This window comes from Bactrocera dorsalis, chromosome 2 (assembly GCF_023373825.1).
Source record: "Bactrocera dorsalis isolate Fly_Bdor chromosome 2, ASM2337382v1, whole genome shotgun sequence".
Lineage (NCBI taxonomy): Eukaryota > Metazoa > Arthropoda > Insecta > Diptera > Tephritidae > Bactrocera > Bactrocera dorsalis.
In genome coordinates this window covers 44,869,560-44,892,093 of record NC_064304.1, presented here as the reverse complement: position 1 = coordinate 44,892,093, position 22,534 = coordinate 44,869,560, and the positions used below count along the sequence as shown (strand labels likewise).

Below are 22,534 nucleotides of genomic sequence, written 5' to 3'. Positions count from 1 at the left end.
ATGATCTTGATAATAACCTGAGAACCACCTCCAGACATTTTCTTAATAAATGTCATAATTTTATGCGTCACAATTTTAACCGGAAAATGCGAAAGTCTATAAAGTTAATTTTCCATGCTAATAGCTGAAGTATTTTCATGTTAAGAATACTTACATTTATATGCGGAGAAACCGGGATAAACCTGAGTTGTGTTAGTGCACACTTCCAACCATTCTTACATACAGTGGTGGCTGAAATACAAGTATATCCGTTATTACCAATTGTTGTGTAAAGTCATATGACACTTTACACTTATCCAAACTAACTGCTCCTAAGCCACTAATCCACTTAGAGTTGTCACCACTTGAAAGGATAAGCTAGGAGATAGTAATTGACAGCGGTTGTTGTCACATTTAATGATATTTGCTCATCTTTATGTATTCTCTACACATATTGTATAAACATACACCCGCACGTAAAACGCTGCTATATCATGTCCTTATTAAACAGTGAGTCATCAGTAATACAAAGTCGTTCAATACAATTAATTTACATCTCACTGTATTTAATTAAAACATAATAAACCCTTAATTATGTATTGGCTTTCGCGAGTGAATCGAAGGCATCAGCTCCAAACGCAAATACTTAGACAGTGAATATATCTTAGCGGGCAAGTTTTAATGTTGTTTCAGAACCATAATGGACGTCTTTCTCTGATTAAGTCTCATGGTAAATTCTGCATTTTGTTTTTTTTTTTGTACAACTATAAACTCCTACTTTAATTACAACAAACTGAATTATCAGTTTAAATTTTATAAATTTTACAAATTAGGAAAAAGCAGTAAATAAATGTTTACTTGAGTTTTCAGGCCTCATATTTTTTATTATCTTACCATTTACAAGCTTGTAATACGTATGTATAGTGCGATCCTCAACGACATGAAATACAATATTAGTTTTCCAATGATGTACGTTACAAATTAAAAATGGGTAACTTATGTCGACTTAAACTCAACTGACTCGCGTTTAAGAATATTAAAGAAATTTAGAAAACATCTCACCTTATAACAGTTTTTTCTTGGGTTTACAATTAATAAATACAGGCCAGTAAAAACCCTAGCCTCCATATATGATTGCTTATATACGAATTTCAAACTTCGGTCTGAATTTATGCTATATATGTATATCTGTCAATAAGCAATATAAAGTGAACGTATAATAAGGGATATACTACAGCTTGTTTCTCAAAATATGGGAAATTGGCCTCCGAATTAACTCAAATTCTATATACTTTATTTAATAATGCTAGATTACACTATATGCCGCATGTGTAAGAGTTATCTTCAGAAAATAGCTCGGCAATCAGTCTAGATCCGCTAGCCCCAATATATGCAACATGATAGTGTCTATGCATTTTGATTTTACATCAATAACATTTCGGACACGCAATATTTAGTTAAAAAACTCAGTAAGTCTACGACCACAGAAGTTCATAAGATGCCAAATGCGATTGTAAACCATTTGATTCCTTTGGATAAGATCTCTCTCTTTCTCTCCTCTCGAACTCTCACACAACTTTTTCTATTATGCAATAAAGTTTGCAACATCTGTGGGTTACACCCGTACTTAGTCCTTCCTTACTTTTTATAATTATTGTGTTATCAATCGATAAATTAAATCAGACTAACTGTGCCTTTTTTATATTGCATACACAGCCAATGGAAAATGTCTATCAGCAATTTTGTTTTGTTTCTTGTTTAATCAACGTCGGAGAGCAAAACGACACCACAAAAGTAAAGATGTTTCAAGCACAATTGAAAATGAATCGTAAATATGCGTCAAGTTGGAACTCTTGACTTCAACACAAAAAATCCTAGATTGTAAACTTTTACTATCGTTTTCGGTTTCAGCAAACCACAGCGTCTAACATTACCGCCAATTGACTGCAAACTAATGTTATCAAAAAGGTAAATAGACACAAAAACGCATCGTACTCAAGGAAAGTAAAAGAAGATCATTAGTTAAACCAGAGACACCTGAGTCTTTACGTTCGTTCATTCTCCACTTTTTAATTTTGCTTCATTTACACAAAGTTCAACTGGAATTGAAGGTTAATCGCAAATCTCAATCTCAATGCAGATGTTTTGCTCTAGGACTGACATATCACAGGATGAGCCGATCTTAGCGAAATAAAAGTTGATCTAAATGCATCTAAGATCCGCCAATTAAGGGTAACATGAAATAGACATTTAAAATTTTGAATCCACCGTTTTTTGCACAAAGTTTAAACATCCAATTCTGCAAGCGTGCTCTGGTAATAATCATAAAACAATTGAACATGAGAAAGCAAATATTATTCCATAAGCACACATTTACATATACATCTTTACTGGTTAATGAGAATATGTTTGAAGTGTGCAGACTCATGAACGCTCGAATCGCACACTCTCGGTGGAATTGAACAGGCCGCCAACACAAAGCATAATGCGTAAACAATGCAGTCGCGATAGACTTGCAAATGCAATCAGAAAGTTGTGAGCAAAACAAGTTTTTGCCAATATCAATCGATGAAAGAATTTTGCAAAAGTTGGGAAGAGTTGGAGTTGCATTGGTGGGATGTAGTCGGCATAACTAAACAATGATGCGACAAAGGCAATCGTAGACAATCGTACATGATAAGTATTTATCTAGTAGAACAAACTGGCCCTCATGGAATATTTATATCAACGGAAATTGGTTAGACAAGCTCTACATATCGGCAAATACACTGCATACACCAAAACGGTAGACTCATACGAGTATATCTCACAGAAGTGTCACAGTAGCGGTTGTGATGGGACTAGTAAGAAAATGATGAGACTGTTATGTAGGAGATGTAAATAAAAAAGTGAGTGGGTATTTTTTGTAAAGACACCCATATAAACCTTTCTAAACTTAATGGTGTCGGCTGGTTCACATATGTATTACCTTCATATATCTTGTGATGTTCAGGAGATTTATTTGAACTTGAAGGCATTACTAGACACACCTGTATAAATAGACATTACCATATTTGTCATTGTTCATTGCGTAGTCTTACTTCGTGGTATTACTTGAAATATTGCGCACACTTCACTTGGTAATTGGAGTACTTTTCTTTTGTGATACTTTTGTTTGTAATACCCCTGTACATTGAAAGCTTTTATTAGGTGTAAGTCGTGAATCTGCAAATAGAAGCCTGGCCAATATTTTTGTCAAACTGGAATTTTGAGCCGATATTCTCCACACTAAAATTAGCGTTGTAATTTACCTCGAATACTAACACATCGTTCTTCTAATTACACGTACATCATCTTTTATGTGAGTATAGCTGCCTTCGATTCACCAAGCGTTGTAGAGTAATAAATCGAACAAACTATACTTGATATTCAAACAAACGGGCAGAAACATGTCTTCTGGTGCATGCGCATAGATTTATAGGTTTTTGGTGTTGGGGAAATATTCATAGGTCCATTTGTCATAGCATAAAAAAGTATAAAACAAATCTTTATCTCGATTTTGATCAGTCAGTTTGAATGGCAACTATATGCCCTAATAGCCCGATTTGAACATTATCTTCGGAAATTCCAGTGTTGTCTTGGAAAATGTTATGAAATAAAAAAGTTTTCCACACAAGAACTAATTTTTTATCATTCAGTTTGTCTAATCACTTCACTAATATGGTTGTTATACCCATTTACCAACAGAATATCAGAACTTAGTATAACCAACAAAATGTATCTATTCAGGTTAATTTATTTTCCAGGCTGCGGTTTTTTATGGGGCACCAGTATGGGCCGATATCGCGAACTCCCACATCCACTAACTTCAAGTGGCCCAAAATAAAATATTAAAAATAATTTTTAACCTACAGTGGCATTTTTCTACCCCGGAATTACATGACAAAGCTAATGTTGTATTAGTCGCAGATAGATTGTCCCGACTAAATAGAAGGTTTAACGATCGCTGTGAGCATTCCACGTACTCTCATATTAATGAAATAATTAATTAACTGATGTAAAATATATTCTTAGTTATAAAGAAGAAATATTGGTTATAAAGTAGAAAATAAGGTTAAGAAAATATTCCTCAAGGGTTTTTTGTAATTTTTTTCCTTTTTTCTAAAACTTAATAGTAATAGTAACATATCACAGCTCATTCTTAAATAATTTTTAAGTAGAAAAGACAAAATCGCCTGTACTCTTTACTTATATGTATTAGCACTGTAAATACATATATTATGAGAAGAAGTGAAATAAATATGAATTTGAATATGCTGTGCTTGACATAATTCAGCACTCTTCGTAGAGTTCTGGTATTGGACAAATATGCAACAAAACTGAACGGATGTTTTCAAAATAACTGACTAGTTCAATTCTTTGCTAGAGTTGTTCTAAATTGAGCTTTCTGAGGAATACATATGAAACAATTTGTTAATTGTTGGTAAATAATTGATTAAATTTAAGTATCGTTAAGTAATTTACTAATTGATTTGTGCACTGAGGCGTTTCTACAACGAAAACAATATTTTATAAATGCAAAAATAAATAGCTGACTGTAATGCGGCTTGATTGCATAGACGACGACTGAATAATTTCTTCCAGTGTCTGTAATTAGTTTGTCAACCACTTAGCAGGTGCTAAAGCTATTTGAGCCTTTTGACTTTGAGAGTCTACTGAAAATTAATTTAATAAAGCTTACACCTTCCCTGCTTTCGCCCGGACAATTATTGCACTGTAAAGCTATAAATATGAAAACTAATTTTAGATAAATTTTCTTTCCACAACCGCTGATAAATTCTCATAGCCAAATTGAAAGAAAATATATTCAAGGAGTTAGCGGATAGATTTATAAAAAAAAACCCTAACAAAAATATGAAAATCTATGAGTCGAGATCGAGATTCAACAACTGTTAAAACATTTTAAATCTTGGGTGATCCAAGTAGAGGTCCAATAGCCTTTTCTAGACAGATCACGCGTAAGTCATATCAAGCTGTTATTTTTGTTCAGTATTGTTTGCCATTTAATCACGGAAAGACTTACGTCTGAACAACGTTTACAAATCGTTCAACTTTATTACGAAAATTTATTATCTGGATAATATTCGACCAAATAGACCCCTAAAAGTGTACAAAATACCGCTTGCGTAACAACTGAAGCTACTGGATTCTCAAGCGACTTGAAAGTTCCAAGAGGATACATTTTGGAGCTAAATTGTGTTCAGCGATGACCCTCATTTCTGGTTCAATGGATATGTAAAGAAACAAATTGCCCCGTTTGGGACTAAGAGCAACCTGAACAGATTCAAGATCGTTATAGCGTCATGATAACCGATTATTTGTTGGCTGAAATGGCGGCATTTGGTTTCAACAAGACGTCGCCACTTCTCACATATCGTTTTGGGTCGGTCGATTGGCAAAAAGATCATGTGGTACACACCTTTAGAGGAACACACCTTAAGACCTTTTCCTTTGGGGATATGTACAGTCTAAAGTTGTGCGGATAATCACTCTTCGATTCAAGCTTTGGAGCAAACATTTCCCAATAAATTTTAAGTGACTAATAAAAAGCCATTGTTGTCATCGCTTCAGAATTTCTTTCAAACAATCAATAATAAATTGCTATAATACGGAACTTTAATATGGCGCAATAAGTGAACTACATACTTTACACGTAAATGCTTCCAAAATATGAATATGATTTTCCATAAAGAGACTATGATAATAAGTTTCATGCTATTGACATTACATTAACACAGTCTGATCTAAATCTAAATTCATTCGTCATTTAATTTTGTTTTATTTACGTTTCTATTTGAAAATGCTTTGTATGGAAGCGTACATACCAAAAGTTCATGATTTCATACTAATTATATTATAATAATTATCCTCCTACCAAGGTTAATGTGATATCACGTATACGCCGTGGCCTACCCTCGAAACGCGACAGAACGACTTGTTGTAGCAGCAATGAAAGTACAACGTAAAATTTGAGGCACCAATGGTTGAGTTCGCCAAGAAAAGTGAAGTACAGTAATTAAAATGAAAAATTAATAATTTTTTAATAGAAATTCCAAACTACTTACTTGTTATCTAAAAAAATCGAATTAAAATCGTTTATTTGTAGGTTTTTTTTACAAAATTGAGAATATCTTATCTTAACAGCGGCTTTCCATCTTATTTAATTCACTAATTATTTTCATTAATTTCGACAGAGTGAGAGATGAAATATATAGTATAATCGGATTAAATTAGAAATTACTCAATTCCACGAATTCTTAGTCTCGCTTATGTAGAATCACAAAATTTATGACAAATGACGCTATACTATTTATAGTGTGTTTATTTAAGTTGTGTATTAGTAGATTTGCACGCAAGTTTGAGGCAAAACAGCTTAGCTTTTTTTGTTTACACATTCATATTTTTATTGCCTTTACATTGCACGCACAATAATGTATGTATGTGTTTACAAATATACAAATATAGCGGTTCAAACGTCTCTATAATTACTTTTATTTACAATTGTACTTTATTCCGACACCTGGAAGTTGCCTCCAATTTCGTTTCGTACAATGTTTACAATGTAATTATTGTAACAAATATGTATGTATGTGTATGGTGGGCATAGTAGTACTGAGGAGCTTTTAGAAATATGCATATAACTATATAGGAAGACTCGGTGAAAAGTAGAATGATTGACAATATTTATTAAAAAAAAAACAAAGGAATTGTGGTTAAATGACGTCATATGTCTGGTTATAAAAAACATTGGAACAAAAAAGCGCCCTGAAATTTTAGTAAAATTCCGCGGATAAGTGATATTTTAAAAATGTATTTTGCTAAGTTGGTAGTACTATTCTTAAAATTTGTCAGGTAAGAGTTATAGTGGTACAAAGAGGGCTCGACATCTTTCGCTAGTCTGTTGAATTAAGTTAGTGGAATGTTTGAGTTATGAAACACGTTTTTGTTCGGCTCATCGCGATAAAGCTGAACAAGTCTCTTTGAACAAGCATTATCGTGCAAATTCCGATCTTATATTCATGGAGACCATCATGTTCAGTAAAAAAAAAACAGCCATTTGCACTCGAGGCCACATATTTGATGTCAGGGCCCTTGAAAAGTCCGATTTCGACAATTTTCGGACGAATGAATTGAATTACCTTCAGGGCACTATTTTTGAAATTTTTATTCTGATAACTTTATATATGTTAAATTTGGTTGAAATCGGTCAAGCAGTTACTAAGATGTATGATTTATGCTAAAAGTGGGCAGTGGCGAAATTTAATAATTCTGGTGCATTTATTCAACGAGTTAACGGGCTTTTAGCTGTATTCAACATAATCTTTATATGGGGTTATGGGCGTGATTATTATTTGATTTTCCCATTTTTCCAGTGTATGAAGAAGTGCTAAACAGACTTGTCAGCAAAATTAGTTGATGTAACTTCAGCGGTTTGGAAGATATGTACATCACATATATGGGTTTCCAAAAATGGCCCCACAGGTTTCTCCCACTACTGTGATAGTAGTTTTCTATTTTATTTTAGTGCTTAGTTATGGCACTTTATATGCTTTCTATTTGCAATGACAACTTCCCTTGGATGCCAGAAAACCCTATACGAAGTTTGACCAAGACATCTCAACTTTTACTCAATCTATAGCTTGCACAGACCGACAGACGAACGCACGTCTCTTCATCCGGATCATTTTTATATACCACATATGAACAAAACTATTGTACTCTACATGTTGCAAGAGTATAAAAATTAATGTTTGTCTGTATGTTCTTTATACAATCGTAACCTATGCATTTCTTCATGTAATTTATGGTTCTCCGAAACATAAATCCACTTTATTTGCAACGGGACCAGACTTTCAATCAAGAAAATTATGAACAATTTTGTCAAGGCAACAATTTTAACTGAAAAATTCAAAGGTGACACGTATCCCAATGATCACGACAGATATGCCATTCGCATTCAAATGTTTGCAGCTCCCGATATCTCTCGCTTTCGCAATGTCTATCAAGAAAGCTTAAGGACAATCGTTGCATGTGCGGAGATATCCTTATCTCAAAGGTACGAAACGTTTCAATTTCACTACTTTTCGAGATGAAAAAAAATCAATAAAATTATTCCAAATGAATTCAATATTTCTATAATGTCAAATTGTAGCTATTCGACACAGTCGGACTGAAACGTGAATTCAAATTGCAACTGAGAAATGTAAACTGACAAGCAATATTTTTCTCAATTAATAAGGTAAAACAATAAAGGGGGCGTTTTTTAACTAAATACTATAATATTTGTATTTTTTCATAAAAGGTCACAAAACGTTGTTTGTTTTAGTCTGCGCCCGCTACTTCTAAATAGTCTCTTAGTTGTAGGGCGTTTACATGATTTTGTAACCATGTGGCATGTTTCGATGCCGTTTACCGAATGACTTCCCGAACCACTTTTATGTGAAGATCACGACGTAGATCTGAATAGCGTATGCACCCCGAGGCAAGACTTTATTTTAGAATCTTTGCACCGCTTCAATTTATAACGGTGTCCATAGATGAATTCCTTATGTCCAAATGAGTTTCAATGTTTGATTGTTAGCTAGGATTTTATTTCATGCTTTTAAGGGCGATTTCTTTCTTTCTGCAACTTTTTCTTATATGTATGCTCCTTCCACTTCAACTTTGCATCCAGCATCATACCAAGATATTTCGCCCAATATGTAACGGGGATATACAGTAGCCCTTTTGTTAGCGTAATTTATATGAATAGACGTCAACTCGTTTAAAGTAATATATAATTTCTGTGTACATTCTACATTTTGATTGATTGAAGATAGCATTCTGTTCGACGACTCAGCTTTATTTTACCGGTCGTAATGATGCAGGTATCATCTGCAAATGTGGCGATTGTGCAGTTTGGAGACGTAGGCAAGTCGCTAGTAAACAAAATATATAAGAGTGTTCTCTCTTCCTTGGGGTACACCTGTTTTTAATATCTGTCACGTAATACATGAATGCCCCTACTTTATTCTGAAATAGCGGCTGCTCAGGAGGCAATTAGGTCAGTTAAACACTATGGAAAGAGAAGTCTTAATTCATGAAGTGAGCCATGATTCCATACTCTATCGATACCTTGGGATATGTTCAGGAAAACAGCAATGCAAATGTGCTTTTTTTTCATCACATCTTCTATTATGCTTGTTATTAGGTGAACTCGATCGATTGTGGAATATTGAGATCAAAATCCAAGTTGAACTGGTATAAGGCTCTTTTCACCAATTATATTCTGAAATCGTCTTATCATTACAGTTTCAAGTAGATTGGACAAATTAGGCAATAGTGAGATTGGACGTATGACGAGGCTTAACTTGCGCTTTTACTAGGTTTTTATACCACAATGATCTCAGATACCTTCCAAGACAATGGCATGTATCTCAGGTTTAAGCAAGCGTTTATTATCGATGTAATCTTTGCTAATGCTTTTCGCGTTAAATTTCTTAGTACATTAGCAGTCACCAAGTTGAAAATTATATTTGAAAATGGAGCTTTATTAAGAAGAGCGCTAAGAAGGCGGTGACCCAAAAGACTTGGTAACATTTTGTAAAAGGACACGTGTAAATTCAAAGAAACTAAAGTTAATTAATCAGTTAAGAAATTAACAAATTATTGCTAGGAAAGTATGTGAATTACAAATTTGATACCTGTAAAACTATATAGCCACAAAATATGTATAATAGATTTCTATATGTATAAATACATTATTCATGTCATATGCTAAACTTTGCAATCTTTTCATTTTATGCTTTCAGCGCAAAACTTTAAAGTCAACAGACGCCCAAAGAGCATAAAGGGTTTTACATAATTCCATAAGACGCGTACAAATTTTAAAAGTGTGAGTGAGTGCGGTGCGGCAAAACGTGAAGCAAACAAAAATAGCTAATAACAAGATATAAATTCACCAGAAACCAGAAAGGTACAAGGCAACAACAACAACTATAAAGCAAAGCAAAGTGTGCTTATGTAAATCATGTCCAACGAAAAGGCGACAAAACGCAATCTAGAGGGAAAATTCATCATAATACACACGCCCACCTAAAAATCAGAAAGCCAAATGTTAAACAAATAAACAGGGATTCACGTATACTTACAAATGCGGCAATTTCTACGGCATTGAAATGATCGACCCACACATGTCACCAACGACGGCAGTGAGTAATTTTGGGAGTATAGAGCCCTACAAGGTCGACACTTTTAATGAATTTGAGAGCAGTGGCGGTGGGGGCGGTAGGGGCGAGCTGGATGTCATCATCGCTAGTGAAACTAGTAGCGCTGCTTTCGGCGGCTTGGCGGAAAACCTACAAGATAATTATTCCCAACTTATCAGTACGACATCGGCCATTGATTGGTGCAATCAATCACTGCTACTGTATGGCATAAATAACTGTAGTATAAATATTTACAGAGGAATTAACGATACAATGGAGTAAGTACAAATTATAACAAAATCAAATTATAATTATTTCAGTTTCGAAAATCATAGACGAAATTATAATTAACAACATTTGAATTATTAATGATCAGAAAACCAAAAGTTTCATTATTATAACTCGTATGTTAATACAATATATTATATTTGAAGTTTTTATCACACAGAGTGTGAAAATATAAGTACCGTAAAGGGCTTCCAAATACAAAAAAAATACATATTATTGTACGTAAAACGATTATTCCGTTGTTTCTTCCTCAACTTTAAAATCGTTTTAATAACCATTTAATTATTTTCCATACAAATTTTCTTCAGTCTTTCAAGACGGCATCGATTATACGTCTCCAAGAAGTTTTCGGCCGTCCGCAATTTCGATAGATATTTCGTTGTTTTTTCAGTAGTAGAGTATAGTAAGATCCACCAACAGATAAAATTAATCGTAAACACGACTTTGAAAAAGACCGTATAAGAAAATCGCACCGGATAAGAGAACTCTTTTTACGCCGAGTATTAAAAATACGAAGTTTGGTGTTCAAAAGCGCTTTGTTTGTACGGTTGACAATTTCTTCAGTGGAATATCGTTTTCCTTTCATTATTGACGTAGACAACGATCGGTTATAGCCGAGTTTCGCTATTTGGCGCCAATTGAAAGTACCGAGTGCATCCCGGACCTTCTCTACCTGACCGCTCCAACGCAGAACCATTCTCTCGACCGACTCCTCATATGGCAAGATTATTTTTCTCCCAAGATAGCAGAATTCTGACTTCTTTTTACTGCCAAAAGAACCATGTCATCTGCGTAAGTCAGCTCTACGGCTGTGAAAACTGACGTTAAACAATACTAAGAGCTCCCTACAATCTTCTATAAGAGTGTACAGCTTCTGGCGTACGTCGATGATATTGATGTCGTTGTCCTCAACATCCGCGCCGTTAGTTCTGCTTTTTCCAGACTGGATAAGGAAGCAAATGGATCTGGTAGTGAACGAGAGCAAGACGAAATACCTCCTGTCATCAAACAAACAGATTTCGCGCTCATGACTTGGCTCTCACGTCACTGTTGAAAGTCATAACTTCGAAGTTGTAAATAATTGCGTCTATCTTAAAAACAGTGTAAACACCAACAACAATGTCAGAACCGCAATCCAACGCAGAATAACTCTTGGCAGCAAGTGCTACTTCGGACTGAGTAGGCAAATGAGAAGTAAAGTCCTCTCCCGACGGTACAAAGACCAAATTCTACGAGTAACTCATCATCCCCGTTCTGCTATATGTTGCAGAGAATGGACGATGAAAACATCTGATGAGTCTACGTTCCGAGTTTATAAGAGGCAGCGGCTACGTTTGCTAGGTCATGTCACCCGTATTAGTGCAAAAACTCCAGCTCTGAAAGTATTCGACGCAGTACCCGTCGGGAGAGGTAGATGAAGAGGAAGACCTCCACTCCGTTGAATAGACTAGGTGGAGAAACACCTAGCTACACTTGAAATATGCAATTGGCGACAAACAGTGAAAAGGAAGAACGACTGACGCGTTGTTTATCCATTGTAAAAATTGCAACGCACTACTGAAGTGGACCGACCAATTTAGCGAAATACATTCTTTGTAAATATCACTTGCCCGGAGAATTAAATTACAATTTACGCATAATTTTTTGTCACAACGTACATAAATAAGTAAAGCTTAGATATACATATAACATAAAAAAATAAAACTGTACTACTTAAAATTCCATTACGAAATCGGTTAATAAGTGCGTCGAGCCGAAGGGTCTTCGCTTTCTTCGGACGAGCTTACACACACACTGTTTCCACTGTTTCTTTGTTCTCGTGGTCAAAACAAAATTTGTTTAATTCGACCGACAGTAGTCGTCTATGATTATGTACTACACGATAGCAGATTTTTCTTCCCACATAAGGCATAATATGGCCAAGTAAGTGGGATTGATGCTAATATTCTGCGTCAAATCATTCCTCAAAACAATTCCGACGACGAAACGACACATCTAGACAAAATATTAGACGTCTAAAGCTCCACCTGTCCGTAAAAGGATTATACGATTTTTTCAGTGACTGCTTTGTTAACTTTTGTAATCACGATTACATCAACCAACTTGATAAATACAGTTTCCATGTTACAGTATCGGATATTTCAGATGCTACACCGCGTATTACACTGGGCTAATCTGTTTGGTCTCCGCAATACTAATGCTAAAGAAATACGTTTTTCTCGTTTATTGATGATGACGCATTAACTGCTCAATACCTCTTTAAATTTGTGGCAAAAAAATTGCATATGTAAATTAGTTGGCGGCCAAAGGTACATAAGAAGGAAACCGAAATGACGATAATTCTAAATTATTCAGAAATAATTTATTATTGCCTATTTTGCCTTTCATGCAACTTCTGTCACCAATTCAATTTTCAATGCTAGTCAAGAATTGTCAATGATGGAACAATGCAAATTTAGAACACAATTCTGCCTGAAGAAAATTAGAAATCGCTAGTCTTAAAGTGGGGAGCTAAATTTAAGGTGAAACCGCGTTTAAAGTTTTGCGTAGATCAAGGGGTGCTGAAGTGAAGTTAAATGTAAACATATTTCTTTTTGAAACACCACTCGCATGCTGCATTAAGGTGCCTATATTTACATATGTTACTATGTACTTCTGCACGTTGAAATTAGCTCACGTGCACTATACTCACACTCTCAGACTTGTTTGTGACGTGTGGTGACGAGGTGGCTGGTCTTGGTTCCCGTAGCGGCACATTAAACACGCCTTGCTACTCTTAATTGCAACATTTGCTTAACGCTATGGGGCATATAAGCCTATGAGCTCTTATGACAACATTTATAACACTCTAATCGCCAAAAAGTCTGAACTTTAAATTACCTTTATAACCTGATATGCAGATGAACTTAATTTGAATAAATAATAACAGCCAACAAATTTACATAAACGCAGCTACGTGTATTTGAGTATAATAAGAAGTTTAATTAAACCTGAGTTGCGTAAATTTTAAGAGAGTCTGCAATAAGTTCGCTTGCTGATTAATTTTAAGTTATGACCTTATAGATGTTAACCGTCATTATCTGCAGATCAAGCTGTTACAATGGCGCTGCAAAGAGTAATGGTAAAGCAACGCGTGAAAGCAACATTCGGTAGTACAGTCATATTTGTACCCGGTTGTGTATATTTGCAACATCTAGGCGTAATTACCCAAAGCGAGAAGTCTGTTTGAAAAATGAAAATTTACACATTACTTTTCTGCGTTTAAATGGTATATGCAAAAACACCAAATTACTAGCTCATTTCGACAAGTACTCAGTCACAACGTCTGATGTCGCCACTATAAGAAGAAAGCTGTATTACCGTGTAATACATTTTCGTAGATGATTTCTGTCAGTCGAATCAACCATTTTTGCTTGCAAGGATTAAAGCCAGAGTAATACAGTAAGGCTGTCGGTGGGGTTCTTATAGAACTCGAATTTGGTTGTGTTATCTTGAATGATTTGGAAGATATGTACATTAAGCCTGTTAGGGGCGGGCCACACCCACTTTTTCCAAAAATTTACTCCATAGGTGCCCCATGCTACTGCAATCCTCTGTGCCAAATTACAGTTTTATATCATAATTTAGTGCTTAGTTATGGTACTTTATAGGATTTCGTTTAATGGCGTTTTGTGGGCGTGGCACAAAAACCATAGCTGACTCGAATTAGGTGACACAAACAACCGTTATGTGAACAAAACTATAAAATTATACTTTTTAGCAAAATATTGCAAGAGTATAAAAAGCCACTCGCTGGTCAGAAACTACAGACAAATAGGAGGCTCATCACTATCACGGCGGTTTCGCTGAAAGCCCTGTGGACAACGTATTTTTCAGACGGGTAAAAGAGGTTGGAGAACATCTAGGTCAACTGTATATTTTTTTCCAAAACTTTCGCTTTGGTTTTGTAGAGTAAACACATCTAAATTTTATATTTATTGCAATTTGTATTTTCCAATAATAAAAAAATATTCATCTATGTATGTACTTAAGCTACTTTCTAGCAACATGTTGCAAGAGTATAATAAATACTTTGAAATTTCAAAATACCATGCTTAGGCAAACATTTTGAAATATGAAAGTTTACGAAGGGTAAACAAAATAATTGACATTCGGTATTTACTGTAAACGACAGAGTACCGTAATGCAAAACACTTTGCAGCAGGAGTGAGGGTGAGGAAGATACACACAAATATCAATAGATATTATTAAAATACATTGTTGAAAAACCGTGAAAATAAATTTGTGTGTGTTTATTTACTAAAGCTTTGTGTTGCCGCATCAAAACCGAATAGCAAACCATTTTCCTGCAAATATAGTTATTTTGGTTTCACGTCACATTTATCAAAACAATTATTTTACATTTAGAAAGTATTCGAATATGATTGCTAGTCGTTTTTGTACCTGTTTTGCGCATTATTATGGCAACACATACTTTTAATTCAGTTATGGTAATACCAATGAGTCAGATGTTGATTTTAGAAACCGAAAAGATTTAATTCTCCACCTTTTACACCGAAAAGTATCCACTTTTCCTAAAATTAACGAAAACAAGTAAGGAGGAGCTAAGTTCGAATGTAGCGAAACATTTTACGCCTTTGCAAGTTGCAAGGATTAAAGCCAGGGAAGTACCTACAGAGACATAAGACTTGTTTGTTGCGTGGGCTCTAGGGTGGGTTTTCGTCCTATTTTGTTCATTTAAGCTCACATGTGTACCGTTATAGAAAAATACACTCTCTGAGTTTTATTAAGATAAGTCACATATTGACCGATATAAGTGGTACGCAGGCAGCAGAAAGCTCACAGACATATTACTATCAATAGTTTATAACTGAATTTCAATTAGTCCTACTTCGCTCATTTTCATACTGAAACATAATAATGTAAGAGGAATGCCACGTACTAAATTTTGAGCTTTCCTACTTTTATAAAGAAAAGCACAGAAACTTCAAATTTATTGGGAATAGTTATAATCATTCGAAAGAACATTATTTGGCATTTATCTTTTGAATATTATCTCTTTCAAATGTTGTACGCGGTTACGTCTCAGATGGTCATTCGAGCATTTCGATTACTAACTGGCGAATGACACAAGTGATAGTTTGCTCCAAGACCTGAATCGAAGCGAGATAATCCGTATAGACCTTAGGCTTTACATATCCCCACAAGAAAAAGTCTGATATCACACGATCTTGGAACCAATCCATCGGCCCAAAATGTGAAATTATCTGTTCACTGAAGTGCTCTCTCAATAAATCCATTCATTGATGCGTGGTAAGTGGCGCCGACTTGTTGAAACAAATGTGGTCGAGAACACGAGCTTCAATTTCAACCATCAAATAGTCAGTTATCGTGGGACGATAACGGTCACCATGAACGGTTACGTTCTCACCGACATCATTTTTAAAAAAATATGCATCGATGTTTTCACCGGACCACAAACCACATCAAACCTTTTTTTTTTTGACTGAATGAACTTCTTTTAGGAGCAGAATGAAACAACAATAAATAACTTAAATTTTGCATAATTGAGGGTGCCGTAAATGACGTATCTTCCGCTTTCACACGCAAAAAATCATTTAATCGATTTCGTACAGAAATATTAATTGCCATTAAATCACAACGGTGCAATTATTTTTACACGTTGCGTGTCTGCCAGACTGTCTGGCTTACATTGCGCCATATGTTTTCCTAGACATTTTCACCAATATTTTTGCATTTTTGTGTTTTCATTTTTGTGATTGCTTTATTTTTCTTATACTCAAAGAACAAAACAATTGTGTGGAAATTACAAACGCAATAGCTTTTGAGTTGCTTAAGACCATTTTTCGTTTCGAATATTATATTGGGTGGTCGAAAAAGTCTTTTCGTATTTTGTCAATAGAAAAGTAGAGAAAATGTACTGATTGATTGTGCTTTAAAAAATTTTGATTGTTTTGATGGTTGAATCGGTTCTCAAATGTGGAAAGATGAAAAAAACAGCTGGCAAGGTTACGACATCATTCTTTTGGGATGCACGTGGTATAATAATCATTTCTGATTACTGAGCCAGTTATGATCCATTGCACTACGTATTGGTTACAGTTCTATTCTACCATTCACAATATTTAGCAATTGTATTATTTTTGAGGAATCTTTCCGTTTAAATATTGCTATGAAAATATGCTGTATATTGGTTTGTTATGAATGCAGTTGCGTTCTTCGCCCAAAATCTAGTAAAGTAGCCGCAATGCCTTGACGACGAAAACGCCCCGTTACTTTTTCGTTATATCGCTTGTTTTGAGAATAACTTACAATCTTGTTCTCTTTAAAGGCTTGCAGGTATGAAACTTTCTAGAGATTTGTTGAATCAGCGGATTTATTTCTTAAAACCAAACAACCCTTTCCACATTATGAAAACTGCACAGATGTCTTTTTTTGCTTTGGCATCGATTTATTTATTGCACGTTTACATCAATCTAAGGTTTGAATATTTGATAAAAAAATATTTTCAATTGGACCAATTTGTGAATCTAAACTATTCTCGAATCTCCTTAAAATCACATAAAAAATTTCATCAAAATCAGTCCAGCCATTTAGGAGGAGTTCAGTGACATACACACACAAGAAATATATATATATATATAAAGATTCCTAGTGAATAACCACGGCGTATACGTAACAATATCAATTAAAGGGGGAGCCTTGTTTAGAAGCTTTAAAAAATCGTTTTTTCTGTTTTGCTTAAATCTCTTGAAAATAATCTGAGAATATGTCCCCAAAGTTTTAGATGGGGATTCGAAATATTTTAGAAGCTAGAAGGGAAATAGTGACCGAGCGTCTAGCAGATATATACATAAGCGATTGGACAGAAAGCGAAAACTTTAACGCGCGATTTCTCGGTTTTTCATTTTTACGATTTTTCTTAATTGGCCGGCCGAAAAGAAAAAATTAAACGTCGCATGAAATTGGCGAAAGGTTTATTATCTTTGGCATTAAATTATCTTCTAGTTAAACTAAAAAAAAATAAGAAATGTCAAGGTTGAACATATTTTTAAACAACATAAAAAACAAGTAAATTTTTTTTTGTTCAAAACCACTTCTTTTTCAATTTTAAATTTTTTTTTTTTAATTTTACACTTTTTTGGATTTTTTTTAGTTTAACTAGAAGATAAATTATTAAAAAATATGAATCTCTTTGAATTTTTTGTTTTCGATAGAAATTGCGACCTGCATCCTGCCCGCCATTCGTCAAATACACATGCGAGATGCATCGGGCAATTGTTTCCCAAAGACAGAATATCAAAAATTTCGTATCCAAAATATTTGTACACGATGTTTAAATATATAACTAAAGGGTGATTTTTTAAGAGCTTGATAACTTTTTTTTAAAAAAAAACGCATAAAATTTGCAAAATCTCATCGGTTCTTTATTTGAAACGTTAGATTGGTTCATGACATTTACTTTTTGAAGATAATTTCATTTAAATGTTGACCGCGGCTGCGTCTTAGGTGGTCCATTCGGAAAGTCCAATTTTGGGCAACTTTTTCGAGCATTTCGGCCGGAATAGCCCGAATTTCTTCGGAAATGTTGTCTTCCAAAGCTGGAATAGTTGCTGGCTTATTTCTGTAGACTTTAGACTTGACGTAGCCCCACAAAAAATAGTCTAAAGGCGTTAAATCGCATGATCTTGGTGGCCAACTTACGGGTCCATTTCTTGAGATGAATTGTTGTCCGAAGTTTTCCCTCAAAATGGCCATAGAATCGCGAGCTGTGTGGCATGTAGCGCCATCTTGTTGAAACCACATGTCAACCAAGTTCAGTTCTTCCATTTTTGGCAACAAAAAGTTTGTTAGCATCGAACGATAGCGATCGCCATTCACCGTAACGTTGCGTCCAACAGCATCTTTGAAAAAATACGGTCCAATGATTCCACCAGCGTACAAACCACACCAAACAGTGCATTTTTCGGGATGCATGGGCAGTTCTTGAACGGCTTCTGGTTGCTCTTCACCCCAAATGCGGCAATTTTGCTTATTTACGTAGCCATTCAACCAGAAATGAGCCTCATCGCTGAACAAAATTTAAAGCGCGATAAAAAAGCGGATTTTCTGAACCGAACACTGATTTCTAGGGCCCATAATAAAATTCAATGATTGTGGCAGATCGTTGCTCGTTAGTAAGTCTATTGCATGATGAATGTCATTTTATACTGAGCATCTTTCTTTGACACCAAGATCTGAAATCCCATGATCTGTCGAATAACACAAAATCCCATTGCTGCAAAAAAACGGCGACGTTATAATCGACATTCGCAGCAACAGACGCACACTTTAACGCGCGATTTCTCGGTTTTTCATTTTTAAATTTTTCTTATTGGCGGGCAATAGAAAAAATCTCTAAATGTCGTACGGAATTGGGACAAAGTTTACGCTATCGTGTGGCATTAAATTATCTTATATTTACATAAAAAAAGTAAGACTCAAGTTTGCGAACATTGGTCACAATCGCATAAAGTAAACATTGGTCGATTATTTTTTCAAAACCATAAATTTTTCAATTTTTAAAAAATTTTACACTTTTTTCGAACCGAACACTGTTTTTTGGTAACTAAAATTCAATGATTTAAAAGCGTCTGAATCTCGTTTGAATTTTGTTATTCATGATAGAAATGCGCATACCTGCGTCCTGCCCGCCATTCGACAAATGCCATGCGAAATGCACGGGCAATTGCTTCAGAATACTAATTTCGTATGAAAATACTTGTACACCTCAAAAAAATCACCCGTTATAAGCCCTAGAAATTTCGCTTTAATCATCTTTCCCAAAAAAATCCTAAAAAAAATTGATATTTTGAAGCCTCTAAAGCAGGCTCCCCCCTTAAACCAACACAGTGTGTTCTTAATGTTTAGGTACAGAATAAATATTTTTTTTTTTTTTTTGGTTATCAAATTTAATATTTTATATTTAATAGCGATGGTATGATCCCTGACCATGGAGATTTAAGGTCAGGTATCTTCGTTTACGTAACAATCAAAAATATACGAAAACACAGGGTGTTCCCTACAGGTAAAAAAAAATAAATAACATTATTTTTAATATTTAGTGTTTGTAAAAAAAAATACTCTGTCAGTTTTTTGATAACCGGATTCTGATTAAGCATGTGTGAAAGATGGACACCAGGAAAATGAAAATCCGGCAAGTTTTACAATTTTTTTTCGATAAAGGCGAAAGCGCAGTATACAGTGCTTAAGGTATTGACTGGTATTAACCGCCAACGTCTAATTGTTAATATTTTATTCGCCTATTTTCAATTTTTCTCATAACCAGCTCGCTTTTGCCTTCTCTCTATTGCAGCGACGAGGACATATCATTCATCCTACCATGGTGGCGCCAAGTGCTGTGGTCGATTTTATTCGGTGGCATGGTTTTGGTGGCAACAGGCGGAAATTTAATTGTCGTTTGGGTTGTTATGACGACGAAAAGAATGCGAACCGTTACTAATTATTTCATAGGTGAGTTCAGGTAGATACATAACAGTTGACGAACAAGAAATTTTATTAGATATTGAGTTCATATATGTATATATAAATAGCAAGTGATTACTTATATATCCAAACAGACGTATGTATGTATGAATGTCGTAAAGGCTTGTAGCATAAACGATAAATTCATTCTCAAACTGATTTGAAATCGACCGCCAATGTATCTCATTACGCAGGTACTTGGTACCATTTCAACTGCATGAAATGCAGTAACCCATTTTTTAAACGAGTGTACAACTTTAACGGCCTTCGTAAATTTATCTTTCATTCTATGGTATTCTTGTATAACAAAACTTAAGTACCATATGGTTTGCACTTCATTATTACGCTATCCGTCAAACCGAAGAAGCTAAAGTTAAATCCCGCAAACAATTCTCATTTATTTGATTTCGTGTTAAACGAAAGATGGTATAATTCTGCCGACAAAATATGTTTTAGTAGAGACTGTGTTTGAAAGTGCGTTAAAAGTTTCATTTCCTTAAGATAAGTCGACAAATGATTCTACTCATTGGTCTATACACATATTCTTTAGTCTTTGCCTAAGGCGAAGTACAGCACTCTTATATGTAGTGTTAATGATTTTTAAATAAAGAAATTTCATCGTAAATTATCACATTTTTCCTTCACACAAGCCTCTATTTTGACGACGTGCTCGAACGAAGGATTTTTGAAGCTTTCGAAATCCAAATTTCTGTGGGGTATTCGACAAATCCCTTTTTTCAACTCTGACTACAAACTGTAGTTCAATAGATAAAAATCTGGACGTCCAGTCGGTCAATCATCTGGAGCTATGAAACTAATGCTCTCCATCCAAAGAGTATTGCTGCTTTACAACCACTCCTACTATTGCCTAAAATTGTGATCTTTTTCAGAGAAATTAAAAGGTGTAACGCTTTTATAGGAGATTACAAACTAGTACAGCAGTTGGGTTGTGACCACGTTTTGCCCTTTAAATAACATTTGTTTGGTCTTTGTTTGTTTAGATGACAAGTTTCTGTTTTCTAAAACAGAACTTAGTTCGAAACCATGCAAGACACTTCCCGGTTATCTGCTTTTGACGTTTAGGAAAATTATCAATTCTCAAAATATGTTTTAGTAGAGACTGTGTTCTCAAATGCTTATGAATTTCACTTGCCTTTCTTTCACAATGTAATGCAATCGCCTCAATACAATTGTCTTTAGCTCCCTCTCCATCGTTAATAAACAAGAGCAAACATTAAACTGATTATTTATTTGAGTAAGCATTAAATACAGATTATAAAACAAAATAACGGCACTTTTTTCTACGAAATTATCCTCGCTCTATGCACACTAAACTTTGTAACAGAATTTCTGGCAAGGCGAAGTACAGCACGTAGTTCTTATTCATAGATGTAGTGTCGACCGGAAGGAACATAGATCTACGTATTTATTGGGGAAATGTATAATGAGGGAGATTCCGGCTATTTAGTGATTTCTGAGATATGAAATTTCATCTAAATATGGTCAATGCCACAACGTTTCTATCATTTTTGCTTAGAGAATTATCGGACTTACGCTACAAGTACTCTCGAATACAAATCTACGTGTATATTGCAGCTTGGTGTGGTTAGGATTCAATTTCACTAGTTTCCATTGAAATAAATCAGACTTTAGCATAAAAATTAAAAACATTAAAAAATTTCGAGGCATTTAAATTTCAGCACTTAACCTTTAAAAACCATTTGTCTGCAATTGCATGTCTTTTGCCCTTTTACCGCGCTTTTAGTGTAAAAATTGCGAGCATTTTTCTCTACCACGTACATTTTGTGTGCAGAAATCACCGTCATTTGAGTTTGAAGGTGTGTAGTCATGTAAATTTATTCATCGCAAAAATTGATAATCCCTACTCGCGTGTATGCAATAGAATGCCAGCAGTTATAGCAGCGGTGTAAAAATGCCAACGGAAACACCGTCAAACACGCAAGCGTCAGACAAATGCAAATAGATATAAAAACTTACGTGTAATCGAAAATGTACTTATGTATATGCTATACGTGGTTTCTCATCTCCATAATATTATTTACAAAAATTACGCCGCAAAGTAGTACCTCGAAATATTGATTGACGCTCTCTAAAGAATTACTCAAAAATTCCTTAATGACAATCCCCTTTTAAGGCACTCCAATTAACTCAATAATGTGTTCCTCTTTCGCACTCTCTCCACAGTGAATCTTTCCATAGCGGATGCCATGGTATCCAGTCTCAATGTGACGTTCAATTATATTTACATGCTGGACAACGATTGGCCTTTCGGTGAACTATATTGCAAAATATCGCAATTTATAGCGACGCTGAGCATAAGCGCTTCGGTGTTTACACTAATGGCGATATCCATCGACAGGTGAGTTGATAAACCTCAGCGAAGGACTGCAGCAGTAACGCCAAAGTCTGACGTAAATAAAATTAAATATTTCACCTCTCCATTGAACACATATATATATAAACATGCTAGGTGT

At 34.8% G+C, this 22,534-nt stretch overlaps 1 protein-coding gene across 7 annotated transcripts in view; it reads left to right on the top strand.

Moving 5' to 3' along the window:
* LOC105222913 (tachykinin-like peptides receptor 99D) overlaps positions 1–22,534 on the top strand; it is a 453,112-nt gene that overhangs the window by 411,077 nt on the left and 19,501 nt on the right. For 6 of the 7 annotated variants that reach the window (XM_049450610.1, XM_049450611.1, XM_049450608.1 and 3 more), the window contains 3 exons: positions 9,810–10,483; positions 19,870–20,027; positions 22,245–22,419. In XM_049450610.1, the coding sequence (XP_049306567.1) occupies positions 10,176–10,483; positions 19,870–20,027; positions 22,245–22,419 (641 nt within the window). In that variant the 5' untranslated portion in view covers positions 9,810–10,175. The remainder of the gene's footprint in view (positions 1–9,809; positions 10,484–19,869; positions 20,028–22,244; positions 22,420–22,534) is intronic. The other variant, XM_049450612.1, reaches the window with a different exon arrangement.